At 35.6% G+C, this 2,204-nt stretch overlaps 1 protein-coding gene across 1 annotated transcript; it reads left to right on the top strand.

Moving 5' to 3' along the window:
• The first annotated feature begins 1,047 nt into the window (after positions 1-1,047).
• On the top strand, positions 1,048-1,996 carry LOC107487201 (zinc finger A20 and AN1 domain-containing stress-associated protein 7). Its single transcript, XM_016107814.3, has one exon. It carries the CDS (start codon positions 1,279-1,281, stop codon positions 1,780-1,782), a length of 504 nt encoding a protein of 167 aa, XP_015963300.1. The 5' UTR covers positions 1,048-1,278; the 3' UTR covers positions 1,783-1,996.
• The last annotated feature ends 208 nt before the right edge of the window (positions 1,997-2,204 follow it).

Raw genomic sequence — 2,204 nt, 5'->3', positions numbered from 1 at the left:
CACTCATGATCTTCAAAATCAAGGGACAATTGATGTCCAACAGATCCGCTCAAGTGACAATCTGTCAGATTTATTCACAAAGTCACTCCCAAAATCCTCCTTTGAAAGATTGGTACATGAGATTGGGATGCGTTGATTTCAAGATGTTAAATGATGTCGACAAGAGGGGGAGACTGTACTCTTTTTTCCTTGGTCAGATTTTTTCCCATTGGGTTTTTCTTGACAAGGTTTTTAATGAGGCAGTCTCCATCACTAAAGGATATTGTACTCTTTTTCCTTCACTAAGGTTTTTTTCCACTGGGTTTTTCTTTAGTAAGGTTTTAACGAGGCAATAATCCTAAATGGTCATCCAAGGGGAGTGTTATGATAAGATCTTATGTGGATGCTCATTTCCAATGAAGCTTAGTCTATCAAGAATGACTCTATTTATTATAGTTTGAAAATATGTCATCATGTGCACATATAAATAGAGGCTTAAGCCTCCGTATAACAACACACATCAATAACAAATACTCTTCTCTCCCTCTTTATATTATTACTACTATTCTCTCACTTCCTTTATTTTACAAGTATTTTTAAATATTTTTTTTATTATTCTTTACATATAATATTAGTAAATATATTAATCATCTTTATTATATTAAGATAGTAATTATAGTACTAAAATCTTTTACTCATACTTCTTTATTTTATATTTATTTTACAACTTTATTTTACAACATTTATCTATATACCAACACATGATTAATAAGTAGTTGAGTAAAGATACATTCATAATTATAATAGTATACGATTTTATTTTGATGCATTTACGAAAATTATGAATGGTTATGTAGTCAAATTTATTCTTTAATATATGATTGTGATTGGATACAAAGAAAATCCGCAATTGTTTATTGGATTAGATATTTGAACGTTATAAATGAAAGTATTATTCATAGTACAATAAATTAAAATAAAATCTTCAATAAAATCTTACCACTAATGTATCTGTAAGATAATTATTCAACAAAAAATTAAAATATAAATTAAAACATTTAAAAGATAAAAAAAGAAAGCGGGGTAGGAAGCAAATCAGCAACATCTTTATCTCAAATCCACACGAAAATCCGGGGTAGATTCTTCCGATACGCCATTATAAATTAGCACCATCGTCACGTAATTCCCACTCTTCAAATATCTCTCTCTTTTTCTCTGAAACCCTAACACAAAACACAAACAAGTGAAACATAAACAACCACCGTTTTCGCTTTTTGGGTCACTGAAGCATTTCATCGAATGGCTCCTGAGCATAACAACGACAACAGCACAAGCTACCAACCTTCGGAGCCAAGACCATGCGCTAACGGTTGCGGCTTCTTCGGCACCGCCGGCAACAGAGACCTCTGCTCCAAGTGCTTCAGAGATCTTTTTCTTGAAGAACAGCGTGCCGCTTCAGCCAAAGTCGTCGTTGAGAAAACCCTTCTCCATGGCTGCGTTGCTTCCGGGTCCTCTCCTTCTTCGGACACCACCGACTCCTCTGTCGTTCCTACGGCGGAGCCTCCTTCTTCCTCCGCTGCCGCAGCAGCGCCTTCCGGTCCCGTGAAGCCCTCGAACCGGTGCCGTGGTTGCAACAAGAAGGTTGGGCTGACGGGTTTCGTTTGCAAGTGTGGAGCGACGTTCTGCGGGGTTCACCGTTATCCAGAGAGACACGATTGTCCGTTTGATTTCAAGGGCGTTGGACGTGACGCGATTTCCAAGGCTAATCCTGTTGTGAAAGCAGATAAGCTCGATAAGTTTTAGTTTTCTTAATTGGATTTGTATTATGATGGGTTGATCAATTCTCTTTGTTTTAGACCAGTTGAGAATTTTACGGGGTTAGATTGATAGCTCTGTTTAGGAATTAGAGATTTAGGTAGGTTCAGTTGGGCTGGGTGAGGGGTTTTAGGGTGAATTGATGAATGAATTGATGAATTTGACATGAATTGTTGAATTTGATACATCTGTTCAATTTCAAAAGTCATTGTTGTTTGGTTTTCAAGGTGGTTATCCTCTCGACTCTTGTGGATTTTTTTAAATTATAAAATAAAAAATATTATTTTACAAAAAATTATTAAAATTTTAATTTTCGGAATCCCACTATTTCTTTTTATGGGAACAAGGTCGTCGGATTTTGCCGAACTTTTTAAATTCATAAAGTTGTCGTTATTTCTGTTATTCTTAAA

The sequence above is a fragment of the Arachis duranensis genome, chromosome 1 (assembly GCF_000817695.3).
Source record: "Arachis duranensis cultivar V14167 chromosome 1, aradu.V14167.gnm2.J7QH, whole genome shotgun sequence".
NCBI classification, from domain to species: Eukaryota; Viridiplantae; Streptophyta; class Magnoliopsida; order Fabales; family Fabaceae; genus Arachis; species Arachis duranensis.
This window is presented reverse-complemented; position numbering and strand designations above follow the sequence as displayed.